The sequence below is a fragment of the Pteropus medius genome, unplaced genomic scaffold (assembly GCF_902729225.1).
Source record: "Pteropus medius unplaced genomic scaffold, Ma_sr-lr_union100, whole genome shotgun sequence".
In the NCBI taxonomy this organism is placed as follows: domain Eukaryota; kingdom Metazoa; phylum Chordata; class Mammalia; order Chiroptera; family Pteropodidae; genus Pteropus; species Pteropus medius.
The window spans coordinates 22,897,802-22,916,409 of NW_024352787.1; the positions used below are offsets into that span (position 1 = coordinate 22,897,802).

At 42.8% G+C, this 18,608-nt stretch overlaps 1 protein-coding gene across 1 annotated transcript in view; it reads right to left on the reverse strand.

Annotated features, from left to right (window-relative positions):
* Nucleotides 1-18,608, reverse strand: part of GALNT17 (polypeptide N-acetylgalactosaminyltransferase 17) — a 408,494-nt gene that overhangs the window by 191,057 nt on the left and 198,829 nt on the right. The window contains exons 4-5 of the mRNA XM_039849002.1: nucleotides 17,906-18,080; nucleotides 15,308-15,505 (exon numbers count right to left, since the gene is read on the reverse strand). Coding sequence (XP_039704936.1) covers nucleotides 15,308-15,505; nucleotides 17,906-18,080 — 373 coding nt within the window. The remainder of the gene's footprint in view (nucleotides 1-15,307; nucleotides 15,506-17,905; nucleotides 18,081-18,608) is intronic.

Sequence of the window (18,608 nt, forward strand, 5' to 3'; positions counted from 1 at the left end):
ATAATGGAGGATGGCGGAAGGAATGAGAAGTATACATAAATGTGGCAGGGATGGGTGTGGATGAGTGGAAAAGCATTATTATCTCATTTCCCATAGTAGAAAGTTAAGAAATCATGCCTAAATCTCAAACAAACAAACAAACAAATAAACAAACAAGTAGGAGCGTGTATTATTTAGAGATAGAGAGGTAAACAGAAGGATCATTTACAAGAGTGGAGGGTGGTACCTTTAGAGAGTGAGTAGGGCCATGTAGAATATGTATTTGACACTTTAAATATGCACGTACATAATTTTTATAAAACTAAAAAATAATTTAAATATGTAAGATACTAACGAATCTTAGATATTAATGAACCACAATGGTTGTTGTTTCTAGATGGTGTGATTATGAGTGATTATCTAATACATTTTTGTATTTAAAATTTTTTACAATAAATATTAGATTTATAATGGATGCATAATAAATTTTACAATAAATACAAAATGAAAAGTATTTTTACAGTGTGATTTTAATAGTCTCCAATCTCCTCATTACTGCCCTCGTTCTCTGCTAGGTTGGAAGACAACATCTGGACCAGAAGCAGGAAAGAAAACCATTCTTATTTCTTCTCTGAATGCCTATAGACAAATTACAGAGCTCTAATTTCATGGCTGTCAGCCTCTGCTCCTCCCTCCTCATATTCTTTAGGATTTGAAGTCCCTGCAATTTCAAGTTTCTTCAAGCAAATATTCCAGTTTTCCAGAGATGACTAGAAGATTTAAGAGATTTTTTTTCTGTGCATAGTTACTTTTAAGAAGCTCTTATAGGATTTGGTGAAGAAGGGTATGTATGTCCTACTCACATAAAATTTATAAGTAATCAGACCACCACCCTTTACTGCTCAGAGGTATGAGAGTATGCTTGCGGGAATACATGGAGACCGGGGTTGGAAAGGGCAAGGCAGTCATTTAGAGTCAAGGAATATCATGTACTAGCCACAGGGACACAGAGGTGGACTGAAGAAGTTCAGCCCTTTAGACAAAGTCACCGCATTTAAGGCGTTCCAGCAACGTTTAGCTGGGGCAAGGGGCGCAGCAAGGCAACAAAGAAGCAGGATTTAGAGGAATGATACCAGGGCAAGCAGGCACCACAATTTCCAGTAGCCTAGAACTCTGGGCGGACAGTCAGTGTCCCCTGTGAAAGGGACTGGCCAAAGTGAGAAAGGCCCCTGACTGCCAGGAAGCCAGGATTCTGTGAACATGACATGCTTGCAGGACGGAGTGTTTAGGTGTGGAAGCGTGGCTCTGGGAGCATCATGATCAGAGCAAAGACCTGGGGGAGCAAAGCTCACAAGTGGAAGCAAGGAGATCCGGTAAGGGTGCCTAGGAGGCTCAAGGTTCGAAAGGTGAACACCTGCTTCTTAGTTCACGTTGTAGGGGCTGGAACTGTGTCTTGGCCACCGACATCACATGCCTTGGCCCAGGACCCAGAGTAGGACAGAGTTTGCAGACAAGAAGGTAGAGCAAGGGTCTTAAAGGAGCTGGGGGAAAAAACAAGCCTGGGAGTTGAGGGCAGGACTGAGAAAAGACAGGGGTCCTCACTGCTGCCCCCACTTGTCCTCTAAAACCTGGATACTGAAATCCCCTTCTCGTTGCTCCAGAAAAGGCAAAGCCTGTGCCGTGGAGGTGACTGAAAACTGCTCATGTTCTTTCCTCTTTGGAGCTACCTGACCTTTGCTCTAAGTTGTAAGGTGAGCAATTTGTGAATCTTCTTGTTTTTTTTCACCTCTGCTTTCAGAAGGGGATGCTAAGCTGGGAGGAAGCAGACCATGGGGCTCTTAAAATTGGAGCAAAAACCCTCTCGCTCCACTAAAACTGAATACTGGGGCTGGTGCTGAGAAAAATTAAGAAACGCTCTAAATGAAAGCACACAGTTTTCCCACCTAAAGTCCCATGTGAAGGAGACAAGGGAAAGGAAGGCGGTGAGAGGTAATGTGTGCCTGGAGTTGGCCCAGAGAGAGGGAAAAATGTGTTTCATAGTGACATTGGCACAGAGGGTAAGAGGGAGGGAAGGCTTCTGTCCCTGTTTTCCATGGAGATCATAAAAGGATCCTGCCTTACAGGTGGCCTCATTTCCATCTGGGGCCCACCTCATCAAAGTGAACATGATTGCACGCTGTGGCATGTGGCAGGAGGTTCAGTTCCCATAGAGGGAAGGAAGAGGGGAAGCTGAAGGTCATCCCTGAGGGCCGGATGATTCTGCTGAGGCTGGAATGGATGCGGAGAAAAATGACCTAAGCTCTGGTGTCTACAGCCAGCACAAGCCAAGGCAGGCCAGCCCTGACCAAGCCAAGAAGTCAGATAGCAAGTTAGGCAGCTGCAGATGTCTGCCAGTAACACCAATAGGGAAAGGAACAGCCAGGTGGGCCAGAGACACTGCCCAAGGAAGGGAGAGGCACACCACGACTCTGAGGCTTCCAGCCACTAGGGAGAACACACTTGCCTACCTGTCCCCATACACCCAGAAGCCAACTGAGAGTGAACACATTTCCCGAAGGGGCTAAGCATTCCCAAAGGGACAGAGTATTATCAATAACCCAAATCCAGCTATAGTGCCTAGATTTTCAAATTGGCTGAGCTTGGCATATATAATAAGAGCTCAATAAATATATGCTGGTGAGTGAATGAATGATTGAATATTCTGCACTTTTCTGTCCAAGACATTAGATCTAGAACTAAAGAAATTTCCTAACAACTTAATGGCAAATGTGATAATTTATCATTTGTCTCCATGTCAGAGCATTTAATTGAGGCTAGAATGCCATACGCAGGGTGAAAGAGTTTATATTCACAGCCTTTCTTTGGCCTCACTGCCTTTTTGCTTCCATTTAGTTCATAATAACATAGATCAGTCACTGTTGGGAGTGGGGTGGAGGATGGGGTGGTATATACAGAAGTAACAGTAATTTCTGGATTAAGAGTTATTGTTAGTTTGTTTCTCAGTATAAGCAAGCAAACTTGCTACAAACCTTTACTGAGTGATGGCAAAAAAGACAAATACATAGATACACACATAGCTTCACAAACTAATTGGATTCGCATTGGAGATGAAGTTGACCTCTAAAGTGAGAGGCTGTGCCTTGCCCAGAGTTGTTCTCAGAGCCCTTGCTCCAACTGAAACCAGGTAAGTGAAGCCGAGGAATGGCCCACTCCCAGCGGGTTCTGTCTATGAAACCGCCCACAGCCATCACAGACACTGAAGTTGGAAATTCAGTGTTAATGAAAGACACTTAAGGAACATTTCTCTCCTTTTTCCATTGTTAAACTTCTTAGCAGCCCGGTGTCCCCTAAACTTCACACACAGAAGTCAGACTCCAAAATACTGATGTGGGCATCTTTCCAGGTCTACGAAGGGCCTCCCGTGCAATGGAGGAGCTTCCCAGGCCTCACACACCCTCATTCTCAAAAGGCTGTAAAGGAGTCTCTGCTCCATTAAGCTCTGCCGATAGTTAGGTTGTTTGTGACAGTAAAGCCAGCTTGTCATAGCCCCTCCACTGTGACGAGCTATGAGGATCTGCTGCTACCAGAGTGGTTTAAGGACACAGCAACCTGAAGTTCTAGGGGACAATGAAGCCATTGCTCCTGACTTCTTGTGTGCCTGGTTGCAGAAGCTAATTTTAGAGCCACATTGCAGCAAAAAGTCTGAAGACTGTGACCTAAAATTCCAGATAGGTATGGTAAAATGTCAGACCAAATTTCCCTACTTTGGGAGAGTCTGGATAAAACTGCAGCCTTAAAAAACTGTGTTGGGTCAACTGACTGAAAATGCTTCAGTGTCCAGTAAGGCAACAGCAACTGGTCGTTTTTCTTTGCTGGACAGCGGGCAGCTCATTTGTCAGAGAAGGGCACTATAGGCTCTGATAGCAGTGCTTAGAAAGTTAGGAATTAACTTCCTAAGCTCTGAAAGGAAGTTCTATTTGCTTTCTCTCCAATCTAAGTGAAATGAAATAGTCACGTGTTCCTGCATCTCCATAAAAGAGAGAAGGAAACGGAGAGGGGCTGGGCTCCAAATGGAGCCTCGAACATAGCAAACGCTGTGCACCTGGGAAGGCCTGATAAGAAGGAACCACCTTGGAGGATGAAACCCTGGAAAGGACTACCGGAGAACTGAAAAATGGAAAACGCTGTTGGAGAACAATTCTTAACCTATATCTTAGTCATCTCACCTGAAGCACCCCCTAAAAATGACGGAGGGATAATAATGCACTGAGGACTGGACAGGCCGGGAGATAAGAAAAGAGTTCTAAACTGTGCTGCAGAGAAAACTATAGGGCAGCAGGGAAGGAATGAAGAAAGAGCACCTTCTAGTCTAAACTCAATCCCAATCCCAGTCTTCTATGCTTACTTTCTGGGCTTTGAGAGTAGAGTGGAAAAGAGAAATGGGAAGAAAGGACAGGGGAAGCAAGGGCTATGAAAAGGCCCAGAACATGGCACGTTCTGGAATCCTCTAAAATACGGGGAGTTAAAAGCTACCAAAATAACGGCTGGAGCCTGTCTCTTCCCACCCCCACCCACCCACAACTGTACCCTGCCAGCTCCACCCAAAGAGGAATCTGAGCTACCTTCCTCCTGCCAGATCAATTTGCTAAAGTTAATGGTATTGCTGCCATTTAACTCAGAGGTAAAATGGCTTCTATTTTTTAAAATCTTAAATTTAAAATGAAAAGGATCTGCTTTTTGGCAGCCCACCACATAGAACCTCTTTGTAAGCGGCGAGGAAATCCAACATTATTCATATTCACCTACTTGCTGCTGTGAGCTGTCACAATACATGTTGGTTGATGGAGGCAGGTTTCTGCTTGTCATCGCTGAGATTGGTTACCCTGAAAGCCTTGCTCTAGCTTCAGGGCACTGCCTGGGGACTTGGCTTCCAAAGGAAAGGTATCTAGCAGCGACATCAGTCGCTGATCTACCCAGGCTGGTATTGAAGGCACATTGGTGAGATCAAAAAATAGCACTCATTTCACCAAAAGCAGTGTGTTCACCACTGCGTAACCACACTTCCATTTTGTAATGAACAGCCTCCCTGAAGGGACTGACTTGGGCAAATTCCCTTATTTTCCTGTGTAAGTCCCTAGCATTAAAAATGCCTCTGCTTCGCTAGCACCCAGGGCTCTGCTCCGTATGTGGGATACAGAGTCAGGGATATCTAATGATTGGGCTGTTTTTCATAACCATGTGGTTGTATGTATGGACCAGATAAGAAAAGGATTGTAGGAATCCCACAGTGAGGAGTAAGACTTGCCATGGAAGGGTACCAAGGAGCAAAGGTAACAGCAGCAACAACAATCATAATAGCCAGCGTTTTAAAGCATTTTACATGTATTATCTCACCATTTTAAGCATTTTACATGTATCTTCTCATTTAGTCTCACAACCCTGTAAAATAATTTAATAACCCCATTCACAGATGAAGAATCTGATGCACAGAGAGGTTAAGTAACTTGTCTGAGGTCTTATAGGATGGGTCTGTAGCACCTCTTGTTGTTTTACAGAGAACTAAAGCACAAGGCAAGTGGTCATATCTAGAGCAGAAAACAAGTCTAGGGATCCTGGGCATGTTCTTTCTACTCCATCGTGGAGCCGACTTGGGGCCATTTGAGAATCACTGTGATCATTACTAGGTATTCTTCGCAGCTAACTGACCAAATAGCAAACGTTTTAAAGAAAGGGACATGTCTTCAATTAGACAATCTTGCAGAAGGGCAAACTCCCATTCTTTGTTTCTCCAACAGCCATTTTCATTCACTGAGACCTCACCTGGGGTCTTAAAAATCTACAAACATGAATAAATTTGAGGAGGACTGAAACACAAGGAGAGTATGTTCCATTCTGCTTAGAACAGAGGTTTATAAACAATAGGAATTAATAAACGCTCATGAAGCAAAGAGGTGAACAAATGCAACACCATAGAGCCAATTCCTATTCCTGATCCTATTTTATAATGATATTTCTTTTGGAGTGATAGGAAACACCTGAGTCAACCACTATTGACCTACTATCAACTGGGCTTCTCCAGGATTTTCCCATGAAGAAAGCAAGTGGAGTTTTGCGGAGGTTTTTTTATTATTAACAGTAAATTGCCCTGTGTCTTGCCTTTGTGGTAGAACTCTATTAACTGAAACATTTGATTATCTACAACACCTCATGCCATTACTTCAGAGAGTTTACACTTAGTGATTTTAATCTAAGGGACGAAATGCCTTGTTATGGAAATTTTCTGCTACTGGAACAATACATCTTTAAGTACTAGGTAGGTTTTATGGATAAGAAAATTAAAAGCTTATTTACACAAATGGCGAGTGACTTACCTAATGAAACAGACTCTATTGGTGGTAACATTGAACAGATCATTCCTCGGTTACTGGAAGTCAGAAAAAGGTGGAGAATGTCTAGGTTTTCCACTATGATTTTTCTCTTCCTGAGTTGTGACAGGCTTCACCTAGCCTCTGAGCTAGATTCCTTTTCTGACTCTCCTTTCCTATACCCAAAGGGAAGTACAAACCACTGCAGTTTTCAAACTGTCCTTATCCACAACAAGCTGCAATTGGCCAACATTGTATACCTAACCCAGGTGCATTAACAGTACTGGTCTGGTTAGTCCAGCTCTGTGCAATGCTCAGCTTCTGTCCAGCATGTTCCTTGGTTTCTGAATCCCTGCTTGTGACTCTACCATGACAAATTATGCTGCTCTGCAATTAGAACCCAGTTAAACTGCCTAGCATACTCTGTGCTGCTCTTCCATCTCCCATGAAAGAGGGACCACACATGACTCTGAGCCAAGAATCAATCCCAACTGTCTTCATCTTATTGTAAGATTGGCCATCTGCCACCTGCTGATGGCCACCAGCTCCTAAGATAGAATTCACATTCCATTCAATTCCCTATTAAAAGTATGCAAGTCAATAGTTTTTAGTATGTTCACAGAGTTGGGCAATCATCACCCAAGTCAATTTTAAAATATTTTTATCACTGTCCTAAAAAACCCATACCCATTAGCAGTCATTCTTCACCCCATGCCTCCCCCCAGACCTAGCTGACCACTACCTACTTTCTGTTAATTAGCTTTTTATTCACTTCAGTCAACTTCATTAGACCAGTGGGTTGAGTCTGGCTTCCTCTTTTTGGCTTTTAGAGAGCTCTATAAGGTGGTCTTCTCAGTCTTCCACCTTTCCTGTACCTTTTTCCTCTCTACTTTTAAATGCACATTCATTATCTTTAGTCTCCTCACTAGCCCTGAAACACCCCGTTCTCACTATGTAGTAATGAGTTAATCTAGTGGACTTGGGTTGCCCAAACCCTGCATAGGGAAGCTATCTCTATTTCAAAGTCTAAGAAAATTCAGTACTTCACTTAAAGATTTCCTCTGTGTAAGTTAATCATATTCCTCTATGGTGGAAAAAAATAACCTCTTTTTATATACATTTGTGCACAGAATTTGAGATCCCAGCAACTATACATATCCAGGACAGCCCTTTCAACTAAAATTATCTAACAGGCAATAATGGCTCCTGTACCTTATAATTTTTATCAAATTATATGTTGGATTAAGGATCGCTAATTTTAACCATCAGTTTGAATTAGTTACTAATGAGTAATGTCACTAATTACAGGGCCACCTAACAGAGTAGACAGGCACCACTGGCACCTCACAGAAGATGCCTGACTCAGCTTTCCGCCAGTGCCCTGAAAGCCATGTGCTATAAAGTGTTCCGTCTCTGATGACACCATCGACCTTTCCCTCCTGTGGTAAAAGTCAAGGGATTTTACAGCTGGAAAGACCTGTGAAGATGAGTGATTCCCAAGCTGTGAGCTGCAGACCTCCGAAGGATGCTAATCTAAGCCGGGTTTCCATGAACTCATGGTATATCCAACCAAGATGACTTCAGACTAAATACATTATATTCCTCATTCTTATTTTTGCTATTATTTTTCACATAATATTATAAATAACAAATTTTAAGTTTGACAACTGAATTCATAGTTTTTGTCAAGAAATCCTCCTGGGAAATTTATTTTCCTGGACCCTCACAACAGCCATCAATTAGTTTTTGCAGTCTTGGCCAGCTCACCTATTGCCATTTTTCTAGGCAATTATTCCAGACCTTTATCACTTTTCTGTATCACCGAATCCAAGGCCTAACTCTGACTTTTAGCAGTGATTTCCTCCTAATTCACAGGGGAAATGTGGGTCATACAGCATGAGTTCTCCCTTTCTGTTCCTCAAGACCAAACTACTATTCATGTTCTTGACACCACTCCTCCCTCTTCAGGATCCTTCTTTTCTGATCAGCTCTCTCTTCTATGGCTTCAGACTTTTCCTCTCTCGCTGCTCCATGCCCTCAGCTGTATGCACTGTGTTAAAACAGGACCTTTCATGTTCTCATTTGGGCTGAGGATGTTCAGACAATAGGCACTATATGCAAAGAGATCATGCAAAATTTTCAAAGCAGATAACCAAAACCAGTCAGCCGACTAATGAGGGCAAGTAAGTAAAGTCTGGGAGAGGAATGTGTTGAGAGAGCTTCCCAGGAGTGAGCTGTACTGAGTCCTCCTCCCTGAGGAGAGGAGGCAGGATGCTGCCATCTGACCCAAAGCCTGATGCTCAGTGCTCTTGGCAGTGGAGAAACATCCTCCCTGGTGCCTGAGTCATCTTAGCAAAAGAAAAGTGGCCTGTGGAGCAGAGGGAGCTCCCCTCTGTGTGTGGGAAGTTGCCTCTTCTCTCCCATGCAGGACCAAGGTATGCGAATCTTGGAAATCAGATATGCATCCCAGAAGGGATGCTGACCTGTGGCCACTTTAAATGTAGTCACTATAAAAGCTCATTTACAAAAAGAAATGAAGTGCTGATACATGTTATGTGTATGAACAAGAAAAAACCTCATAAACTTTATGCAAAGTAAAAGAAGCAACACACACACACACACACACACAAAACACATACTGTGCGGTTCCCCTGATATAAATTGTCCAGAATAGGCAAATCCATAGAGACAGAAGGTAGATTGGTAGCTATCAGGAGTTGGAGGGAGGAATAGAGAATGACTATTCAAAGGGTAAAGGGTCTCTGGGGTGATGAAAAAATTCTGGAACTAGTGGTGAAGGTTGGACAACACTGTGAACATAATTCCACTGAATTTTGTACTTTAAAATAGAAAAAATGGTAAAATTTGTTATGTGTTTCTTACCACAATTAAAAAAAGTCATCAACAAAACAAAACAAAAAAGATAATGTCTGAGGTGGTGGCTTACAAGATATAGAAAAAAAAATAAGCGTCTATCAATGGAGGAAGGTATAACAAAATATGGTGTATACAGTCACAATGGAATACTATTCAGCCTTTAAAAAGAAGGAAATCTGCCATTTGCAACAAAATAGATGGACCTGGAAAACAGGCTAAGTGAAACAAGACAGAAATGGAAAGACAAGTACTGCGTGATCTCATTTATATGTAGAATCTAAAAAAGTTAAACTCAGAAACAGAGACTAGAGTGGTGGTTGCCAGGGCTTGAGGGCAGGGAAGGGGTGATGCTGGTCAAAGGGTATAAACTTCAAGTTTTAAGATGAATAAGTTCTGGAGACCTAACATACAGCATGGTGACTTTAGTTAATAATAATAATAATATACTGTTACCTGAAGTTTGCTAAAATAGTAGATCTTAAGTGTTTCACCATTAAAAAAAAAAAAGGTAACTGTGAGGTGATGGATGTATCAATCAGCTTGGCTAGGGTAATCATTTCAGAGTGTATATGTATACCAAAACATCATGTTTTGCCTTAAATGTATATGATTTTTATTTGTCAATGATACCTCAGTAAAGCCGGAAAGAAACAAATGTTTTAAATACATATGTAAATTAAATAATTAGGGGGTAAAAGTAGTGGTTTATTGGAGTGTGAGATCCTAGCAGCAGGAGGGTATGGATGCGAAGGCAGACTGGAGGGAGCACTGGGAAAGGCCAGCCGAGGGAGAGATCCTACTAGCCTGAGAAAGCAGCATGGAGGTGCCGATTCCCCACAGCCTCCATTGAGCCGTCAAAAGGACCCTCCACGTGCCCCAGGAAAGAACCAGCTTTATGCACCTGCTGCCCCAGAAAACACAAAAACATCATAAGTCACTCAAACAAGAACCCTCCTATTCTCCTTTGTCCCTCCACCCCGACCTCTACCCCTTGCTTGGCCCTGAGTGGGAACAGACTCTGCATCTCTCGAGGGAAAGATGAGTGAGGAAGAGAAAGAATAAGAGCTCCAGTCCCTCTTGCACTGCAAAGGGTCAGTGAGCAGCACGCCACAGCTGAGGGAGAGGAGGACAATTTCAATAACAAAATGAGGCTAGTTTGTGACTTAAAGTGACCCTAGGACTTTCATTACCCAACAACAGTAAGAAACATTATGGGATCCGCTGGAGTTTTCATGGGGCATGAGAAGACTCATTGCACTAAACAAATTCAATGCAACAGGAAGAAACCAAAGCAATCGAGGTTTTATAAATATAAACCATGAGTTCTATTTGTTAATTGTGCTAGAAGTACTTGCTCAGTGTCTTCCATTCTATAAAACATGTCACTTAATTTTGTGCCTTCCTCCACAGTTTCTGCCTCTCTCTTCTCCAAGTCCCGCCCCACCTCAAACATCTCAGAAATATAATCTGCACTCACTCTCCTCGTTCTTCATGTCCCATTCATGTCTCCACCCACTGCCATCTAGCTTCAGACTCACACACTTCATTAAAATGGTTTCATAAGGTTATGATGAGCCAATCCCTTAAACCAAAAGGTACTTTCAGTCTTCCTGTTATTGAAACCTTATGACATCACTGCTCTGGTTGTCCTCATACTTCTCTGACCATTCATGACTTGTCAGTCTCTTTCATGAAGGCTCCTTTCATCTCCCAAAATATTGGGGTTTTCTTTCTCCTACTCCAATGTACCTCTGGGCAACCTTATCCTCTTTTAAATGGTTCACTAGACCTGTCCTCTCTTCTGAGACTCAGATGTCATTCATCTAGTCATTCATTCAATTAATATTTTCAGCATGCCTACCAAATGCCAGGTACTCATTAGGCACTGGGGATACAACTAAAATAGCCACAATCCTGGATTCATAAAGCATATAGACTAGTGGGCAATAAAAATGGTAAAGAAAGGCTCTCCAAAGGAGAGGCAAGGAGAAATATCTAGCAGTCATTCTGAATATAAGCCCTGTAGATCATTAGGAGCTTGGCTTCAAGGCACCCATAAACTTCATGAAATTATATGCAAAATTCTGTCTATTTATTAATGTTCAGGGGTGATATGATCTCTAGCTTTCATTATATTATCAGAGACATCCTTGACTCAAAAAAGTTTAAATTCAACTGGTCTAATAGTAGGTTGTTGATGTGATATTGGAGATGACGCTTCTTTGGAGGAAAATCGGAGCTTAAGACAGATTTGAGAGCCTTCTCTGCACAAAGGTGAGAGCTGGGTCAATGCTTTTCAAAGTCTTTCACTCAAGAATCTCAGAGGCAAGCTGAGGGCGGTGACATACAATGCAGGCAGGAGGGGATCTCTCATGGCTTAACTCAAGCTCCAAGAAGTCCAGCCATGTTTCTCCTATGACTTTGAGTCACACTTTCCCCAAATCCCTCAGCCCCACAATTGTGCCACATATCACAGGTACCTCCATCTTCCAGTGTGAGAAGCATAGCGTAAGGCTGTCTTGGGAATGACAGAGGTCCCCAAATGAACACACGTAGAGCAAAGACCAAATTCTGGGGACTCAGGTGGTCAAATCAGTCTAGAAACATTTGGCACTTGTAGTTTTGAAGAAGAGGGATTTATTGCCAACATTTAGAATTCAGGAAATTTTATGAAATGGTCTGGATTGGTATCTTTTCTTAAAAGTCTGAGGACCTGACAATGCTGGCTCTCTGTTCCCCATCAACATCATGGGGACTGTCAGCAGCTACCTCCTTGGTGGCATGTGTTCTTCAGTCCCTATCTCCACCCCTTACACATGGCCCTGCTCTCTTTAATGGCACCTGCCCACTCTCTATACCTGAAACTGGTGTAGACAAAGAAGAACAGAAGACAAACAGATAACCTTGGGAAATAGCTGTTTGCCAGGCAGAAGATACATAGGAAGAAAGAGGGAAAGAATTAAAATAGAGGATATAAATTCCCTTAATGTAAAATCTCCTTTATCGTGTTGCCTACCAGGAAGACTCTGTATGTAAAGACTAGTCCAATCTAATGCCATTTGCATTGTGAAAAAGTTCTCCTTATCCATCCTTTACCAGAATACAATCATTACTATTAAAATATTGGGGATCACAGTGGGGAGGGAAAACCTCCATGTCCTAACATTTAAGAATTACATTGTATCTGCTTAACAACATCAGAAGGACCATAAAAATTCATTCCTACAATTAAATATCTCCATCAACTATTAATAAATTAAACATTTTATGTTATGATACATTAAAAAGAGATCATTGGTATGTGATTCTATTTTGTACATCAGAGATGCATGTAAATTAATGATTCATGATCACAACTTTTCTTGAGTCTTTTTAAAATGTGTATTAATCATCAATTAATGTTACCATAACTCATAAAATTATTACAAGCTTAATTTTCATTTTAGTGTCTTATGTATACGGGGATAGCTGTGTTTTCTGAGCATCCCAAAGCACTTTCTCTCTGTTGCTAACGCCACTGCCATACCCTCACTCCCTTATTTATCAAGGCTATAGGTCAGCCTTCTTGTATGTCAGGAAGAAAGCATCATTTGGTCAAAAATATAAAGCTCACTGTTTGTCAGTTCATCATTTGAATTTCATCCCTTCATCCCATCAAAATCCATGGCAACAAAATCCACCAAAATCTTTAAGCACTCCCCATTAATTTTTTAAATTTTGGTAACCACATAACATAACAGGTACTATCTTAACCATTTTTATATGTACAGTTCAGTAGTACTAAGTGCATTCATGTTATTGTGCAACCAGTTTCCAGAACTTTTTTCATCTTGCAAAACTGAACTCTATACCCATTAAAAATAGCAATTCCCCATTCCTCCCTCTCCCTAGCCCTTGGAGACCACCATTCTACTATCTGTCTCTACGAACTTTGCTATTGTAAGGTACCTCAAATGAGTGAAATCATATAGCATTTGTATTCTGGTGGCTGGTTTATTTCACTCAACATAACATTACCAAGGTTCATCCATATACGTAGCATGTGTCAGAATTTCCTTCCTTTTTTAAGGTTGAATGATATCATTGTATATATATAGCACATGGTGTTTATCCATTCATCTGTTGATGAACACTAGGAGGACTTCCACCTTTTGACTTTTGTGAATAATGCTGCCATAAACATGGGTGTACAAATATCTCGTTGAGACTCTGCTTTGAACTCTTTTGGCTATATACTCAGAAGTGAAATTGCTGGATCATATAATAATTCTATTTTTAAATTTTTGAGGAACTGTCATACTGTTTTCCATAGTGGCTATACCATTTTACAATCCCACCAACAGTGTACAAAGGTTCCAATTTCTCCACATCCTTGTCAACGCTTGTTATTTTCTGTTTTGTTATTTTTGTTTTGTTTTGTTTTGTTTTGTTTTAGTAGCCATGCTAATGGATGTGAGGTGGTATCTCGCCCATTAAATTTTAAACATCCTGAAGGTTTTGCTTTGGTTCTCAGAAAACACCTTAGTAAAGCTGACACAATTATTTGCAGAGAGCTAAGAGTATGGCCCTGCAGCATGGCACAAAGACACTGACCATCTAGGTTGGGATGGGAACTAAGCGGTGGAGGCATCTTCAGCTGAGGAATTTTTTGATCCAAAGAACCATCTTTGTTACACAGATTTCCCATAGGTAGCTCTACTCTAATGCAATTCTTCAGCTTTCGGTTTGAGGAGGAAAACAAAAGAATATGGGGTGGGAGGTCTGTACATCTCACAATCTTACTATTGTTCATAAAAAAAAAAAAATTGTAAGATGACAAAGAATTTCATGACTACCTGTAAAATGTTCTCACTCCTATTCCACTATTCTTTATAACAACAAGCACTGTCCTAAAACTGGGGAAAAGTAAGAACACCTCTCCCCACTCCTCTAACTTAAGACAGAACCATGAAGATTTTAAGAGTCAGTTTGGTCCTCAACTAGAACTCACAGAAAGTTCTAAACTATAACTCAAATATCATATTAATTGAAAATCAGAGCATTTGTGGTGAGCTGAACAATGCCCCCTCACCCCAAAAAAGAATTCCACCTGCGAATGCTACCTTATATGGGAAAAAGGACTTCGCAGATGTGATTAAGTTATTAAGTTAAGGATCTTGAGATGAGGAGATTATCCTAGATTATTCATGTGGATCCCAGATGTCAACACAAGGGCACTTATTCGAGATAGGCAAGAAAGAAAAAGGCCCTCTAATGAAGGAAGCAGAGGGAGGGAGATGAGATGTAGTTATGAACCAAGGATTGTGGGCGGCCTTTAGAAGCTGGAAAAGGCAAGGAAATGAATTCACTCCTTGAGCCTCCAGAAGAATCCAACTCTGCAGACACCTTGAGTTTAGCTCTGCTAGGCTTGTTTAAGATTTCTTACCTTCAGAATGTAAGAGAATAAATGTGCGTGCTTTAAGCCACTAAGTGTGTGGTAATTCATTACAACACCCATAGGAAACAAACATGGCATCAAAAGCCACCTACTTCATTCAACATCCTTTATATGTGAGCTTCCCAACTGGTATGCCATGGGTACTATCTCCTCATCTCCAGTGGAAGCTGGGTGGGACCAAGGACAATTATCTTACAGAGCTGCCCAGAGGCCCTCAGTTACCCTAGGTGTCACACGAATATTTTCCTTTTCTATGTGTTCCTGTATCATGGAAAAGAGTGGGAAGCACTGTGATAATAAAAGTTGCAAGTATGAAAGGGCCTCAGGAATTAATACGTTTTCAGTTTTGTACTTCGAAGCTCCTGAACACAGCTCATGAGATAGGAGGAAGAATCGAGAAGTGTGAGCACCGCTGTCAGTGTCCATCTTTCAGTATCGCTGTTGGACACGCTGCCTTTGAAAACTTTAGCTAAAGGAGCAAAATGCTATGTCCCTCCTCAGCAAGAAAACTGTGATGGTGGGACACCCAAAATTCCTAAAGCAGCTATTTATGCATGCTGCTGCACCCCAGGCATTTCTCCTACCTTCCCTCCCTCAGTTCCTCTGTCCTCTGGGACTCAGTGGCCACCAGAACTTGTGCCCCACAGACCTGATGGGGAGAGAAGGGTCTCCGGCGTCCCACCAGTCTTTCGGAGGGCTGATGTACATGCACCACAGCTCCCAGCTGTACCCATGGGCCGAGTTCTCGTACCGCTGCACCTCAAAAGTATCCTGTTTGATGTTATCGATGGATGGGAGGATCACTCGCTTCCGGTTCTCCTGGATTCGGGATAGAACCGGCTCGGCCCTGAAACACAGAGAAGCAGAAATAAAATCTCTCTCTTGAGGTAGCCCATACCTCAACTGGCACAGACCCCAAGACCACAGGGAACAAAAAGAAGCAACGCAGCTAAAGGTCGGGCATGGGCAGGCTGGAATTCAGATAGAAATTGAGGCTCTGGAGTGGCCGCCGGTTGGATCATGCAGCTCTGGGAAGCAGCGTGCTGATGCCTGCAGGGGAGGCCTGGAGCGAGAATTCAGAACACGAGGGCCTCTCCCCAGGAAGTGCCAGGCCTGTCTTTTATACCTCCCTGTGTAGGCCAAAGCAAGGCCTTCTGGACTCTATGATTTGCATTACATTACAGTTTTGTACAGTGTTTTCAGTTTCCCCTCAGGGCACTGGCAGATGCCTCATGCATTTTCTGTAGGAGCTGAATTCCCTTTCCCAAAATAGGTCACTTCTACTTTTGGTGGCCTGATTTTAATAAGTATTTCACTAGCTTCTTTGTGTGTGTGACTATTTCAGTTGTTTTAATTGATTATTTAATTGATTTCTTAAAAGGGATCTAATTGAATTGGTTAGCAATGGTAGGCGAGAATGAATTAAATGCAAACGCAGGCAGAATCCTGCCTCCTAGCTAGCCCGTCCCTCAGGGCTGCAGCAGGAGAAAGCAGGGACTTGGCTCAGGGTTCGAGGCATAGCCTTGCTGGCTTAGGAAAAAGCAGATGGTCAGACAACCTGCCAGTGTGTGTCTCTGCGGCAGGGGTAGGAAGGGATCACTCCCCATATTCTGGAAGGAGAAGATGGCTCTCACAAGCCAGGGCATTAATATCCCTGCTTAGCATAGAGCTCACGCTTGTAAAAGAGTCAAGTGAAAACCCCGTTCCTCTGCATTATGTGGAAGAATAATGAGAACGTTCGGCCTACATCTCATCTCTTTTCATTTGCAGCTATTGAATTACCTGTTGGCTCACCGCATCTTTCTATTTAAAACGAGCAATAAAATATATGCTGGGCCATTTACTGCCTCCAATACTTTTGCACACACAATCTAGGCTAAAGCCAAATGGGACGGACTTTCCACAGCTTCTAGATGTGCTTCAGCGCTTTGCCCCCTCCAAGTCTTCACTCATGCTGCTGTCCTTCAGGAATGCCTTTTGTCACTGGCAGGAAGTCTGGCCATCTACAGAGGCTTACTATTACCTGCCACCTCTTCCAAGAAGCCTTCCCTAATTTCTCCCAGTAAGAAGGCTCTCTCCTTCCTCTCAACTCTTCGATCATCTTCTCCACCTTATTCAAGTCACACTGACTGCACATTGCCTTTGCTAATCTTTGGACACACATTTCCTAATGAGCTAATGAGAGCTGGTATTTATTAATCACTTACTCCGAGCTAGGCACCATTCTAAATATGTCACATGTGCCGGTTAATGTAAATCCGACAACAATCCTATGAGATAGATACTATGGTTACCATTTTACAAATAAGGAAACTGAGTTCCAGAGAGGTTAAATCGCTTACCTCGGGCCATGTAGCCAGGTGGTGGCAGAACCAGGTTTCTAACCCAGAGAGTCTGGCTTCAGACCCAACTCCAAAGCCCCACTGCCTCCTTGAATGCACAATGCTTCTCCCAGGCTGGTGTGGTGATGTGCATATAGAAGCAGCCAGCTCAGCCTGTCTTTGTGTGGTGCAAGTTACTGAGCATGGGGACAGAAGACTTTGTGCAAATAATGCTGCTGGAGTGAGGAGTTTGATCTCCCAGTCTGTTACGGAATGTACAACTGATCCTAGTAATTTGCTCCCCTCCCAGACATATTGCCCGCTACCATGTGGCCTACAGTGTCTCCCTACTCTCTCCCTCAACCCCAATTAATGTTTAGCTTGGACATGCGACTTGCTTTGACCAGTGAGCAGAAGTGATGATGTCACATCAGAGCAGAAACATTCATAGCCATTGTAATGTTCACCTGTTGTTCTTTTCTCTGAGCCAAAAAAATAGTATGTCTTAGACAGGAGTGCTCCTTGGGTCTCAGAATGCAGAGGCTATATGGAGCAGAGCCACAGACAACCTGCAGCTGACCTGCCACATGGACAAGACATAAATCTTTGTTGTCATCAGTCACAGAGGTTGGAGATTATTACTGCAGCATAACTTAGTGAAAGTTGAGACACCATGTCTGCCCTATAATGAGGAACCACAAGGGACATGTGATGATGACAATGATGGATTGAGTAGACAATGACAAATTTCTCCCTGCTTCTCAGTTTTATCCTAGACTATAGTCTTACCTTCTTCTTCAATTACCTTTTTCTCCATCTTTCCAGTGCCCCAGAAGAAACAGCCAAAGTAACCTACCTCCTAGACTCTAGCCCCTCCTGACCATACTCCGGTCCTGAATGCCCCTAGGGCTCAGCTTGTGACCTACCAGCCAGCGGTGAATTCCACGTGGGCATCGAAGAAGCCAGTGACCTGGCCGGTGGCCGCCTTCCAGCCCTCGATGCGCGCTCGGATCAGGCCCTCTCTTTTCTGGTTGCGCACCACCTTTACCAGCCCCGGGTAGCGTTTGTGGACGTACTCCTCCAAGGGGGCCTTCAGCTCCTCTACAAGTGACAAGATACAAGAAGGTCCATAAACATGCCATTTCAAATGAGTATCCAACCCACTGTGATACAAGCAGATCTTCAAGAAGTTAAGAGATTGCAGAAACGTTTTCTGTGTTAATTTTAATAGAAAAGACAACTCAGATAGTGTGAGTCAAAAAAAATCTCTGACACACCAGCCCAGGGCAAATATGTTCTTCCAGAGTCCAAGGTATACAGCTGGATAGAATTGAGGTCTGGCTTTTAGATCCCCACTGCTGCAGGCTGGCAGATGTCCTCTGAGATTTCTCTTCTTTGTGGCCTGTGCTCCTTCCCTGGCCAGCATTCCTGTTTTCCCACTGTCCCCTGGTCCTGTTTATCAGCTGCTATGCGGGCGTCTCCATCTGCACACACACGGGTTCTTACAGTGTGTCCTGAGTAGTCCAGACACATAGTCATGCACCAGATGCAATGTTAACAGGATTGGTAAAAGAAATCTTTTCCCAATAGTGGAAATGCTGCCATGGTGGCAGAAGTCATGCTAGCAGA